Below are 2,500 nucleotides of genomic sequence, written 5' to 3'. Positions count from 1 at the left end.
TGCCTCCTGCCTCCTACCCTACCTTCTGTCTCCTGTCTCATTGGCCCTGCCTCCTGTCTCCTGCCTCCTACCTTCCGGCTCCTGCCCCCTACCTCCTGCCCCCTGTCTCCTACCTCCTGCCCCGTGTCTCCTGTCTCCTGCCTCCTACCTCCTGCCTCATACCTCCTGCCTCCTACCTTCTCTCTCCTACCTCCTGCCTTCTGTCTCCTACCGCATGCCCCGTGTCTCCTACCTCCTGTCTCCTGCCTGCTATATAAATATACATATATTAATATCTAACGCCATAACGCTGTAATAACTCACCGCTTTCTCTTTTCTGGGCATCTGGGATTTCCCGCCGCTCACGCGCCGGTGAGCGCCGGTGAGCACCGGGATGACGTCACACCGACGGTTTAACGGGTTAACTCTGAGCGGCGGGAAAGATTCAGTCAACCTGAAGAAACTACAAGTTTTACTGAAGCCTGAGAACATCCAGCTGCTAGCTTAAAGATGGGCAGCTAATGCTAACATGTAAACACCGCGACTTCCGCTTTTCAACATACAACTTCCGGTATCTTTCACAGTAAAAGCCTCAAGGACAAAACACATGCCTGCAACGTTTTTATGTTAATTTTTAGTTGAAACATCTGACAATAGAATATAATTATATATACTATATTATAGTATAGTATGTTATGTATAGTAGGAAGCCCTTTCAAATATTGAAATATTTTTTCAACAATGTTATTACATTTTCCTTTTTTATATACGTTTTTATATATTGTATATATGATTATTAGCCCATAAATAATACAATGCATCATTATCTGTCCTGCTGAAGAACTTCAATAAAACAACAACAACAAATAACAAATCCAGCATTAAAGACAACACTTGGAAAATGGTAAGAAAATACGTTTTTTTTTATTCTCAGCTTTCTTTATTCTAACCACCATATATTTATGCTCACATGATCCTACCTGTGGTGAGGAAGACTAGTGATCCTACCTGTGGTGAGGAAGACTAGTGATCCTACCTGTGGTGAGGAAGACTAGTGATCCTACCTGTGGTGAGGAAGACTAGTGATCCTACCTGTGGTGAGGAAGACTTACAGGTCACATACAGTACTTCTTACTGTACTACATCTCAGATATACAATATTTGAGGCAGCAGGCAGCTACTTTTAGCTGTGTGCCGTGACAATGTTTCAAACACTTCCAATAAAATCACATTGTTTTAGTTGGAACAAGAAAAAAAGGCAGAATTTATTTGTATAAATCTATTTGACAAAAAATGACAGTGATGCAGTGTCGCCTCTCCACCAGGTGGGGGAGCTGTCCTCTGCAGGAGACACAACAGGGCCGCTGCTAAAGGAACCCGTCTGACAATAGCATTGATGCATTCATGTGTTCATCACTTTAACGTTGTACTATTTACATTATACGTTGTATTTTGTTTCTGGACTGAAAGCTCCTTCAGTGAATAATTCATATTCTGTTCACATCAGCTGCAGGTCTGGGATCAGCTGCAGGTCAGGGATCAGCTGCAGGTCTGGGATCAGCTGCAGGTCTGGGATCAGCTGCAGGTCTGGGATCAGCTGCAGGTCTGGGATCAGCTGCAGGTCTGGGATCAAATAAGCTCCACTGTTAAAAGGATGAAAACATCAATAAGTGTATTACTATAGTATTATATATAATATTGTGCGTCATGAGTATTTTTACGTTTTGTACATTATTTTGATAAAACTTTTGTACTTTTACTTGAATGATATTTTAAATGAAAACTATTACTTGTACCAGAGTATTTATTTACTGTAGTCCGAGTACTTGTACTGCAGTATAATATTTGAGTACTTCTTCCAGCTCTATTTACTTCAGAAAATTAAGTTATAAAAAACTGTTTTTATTTAATTGTTGTTTTATTTTCTCGGTGGAAGTTTTTTCATGTTTATTTGTGTTTCATCTCATGAATATTCATGAAATGAAGCTTCTGAGCCAATCAGCTTTGACTTCGCGTGAAGCTAAAATCAGACCCGGACCGGAAGTTGGGCATGATCCTTCACAATACTTCACAATAAAAGTATAACGTCCGCTGTAAAGGAGATCAATTATCTAGTAATTCAGTAAATATTATTTTTTTCCTGCATCATGTTTACATATGAGTGAGTGACTCAGATAATAAAAATAATAATAATAATAAGTGTATTTTTGAGTTGAGCTGCAACTATCAACCAAAGATGTCGTTGTTGCAGCTTCATTTATATGAAGAGTCGTTATGAACTGATAACTGAAGAAGAGAGTAGAACATGATCATAAACAAAACAAACATAAACAAACATAAACAAGAAAAGGAAGAAGAGGAAGAAGAAGAAGAGAAAGAAGTAAACGTTGAATGCATATATTTTAGTTTTAATTGAGTATTTTCAAAACTTCCTCCACAATAAACGTCATATGTGCGGACCTTTACTTTGAAGGCTGTAACCGGAAGTGGTGGTCGTGGTCTCCGCAGCTTTGCGCTGGTC

General features: G+C 39.5%; 1 protein-coding gene across 2 annotated transcripts in view; it reads right to left on the bottom strand.

Annotated features, from left to right (window-relative positions):
- The window catches only part of LOC306741585 (niq CART3-like), an 11,330-nt gene extending 10,869 nt beyond the window's left edge, over window positions 1-461 (bottom strand). For both annotated transcript variants that reach the window (XM_079223890.1, XM_079223891.1), the window contains exon 1: window positions 304-461. In XM_079223890.1, coding sequence (XP_079080016.1) covers window positions 304-324 — 21 coding nt within the window. In that variant the 5' untranslated portion in view covers window positions 325-461. The remainder of the gene's footprint in view (window positions 1-303) is intronic.
- Window positions 462-2,500: the final 2,039 nt, after the last annotated feature.

Source organism: Taurulus bubalis, assembly GCF_910589615.1.
Source record: "Taurulus bubalis genome assembly, chromosome: 9".
In the NCBI taxonomy this organism is placed as follows: Eukaryota; Metazoa; Chordata; class Actinopteri; order Perciformes; family Cottidae; genus Taurulus; species Taurulus bubalis.
This window is presented reverse-complemented; position numbering and strand designations above follow the sequence as displayed.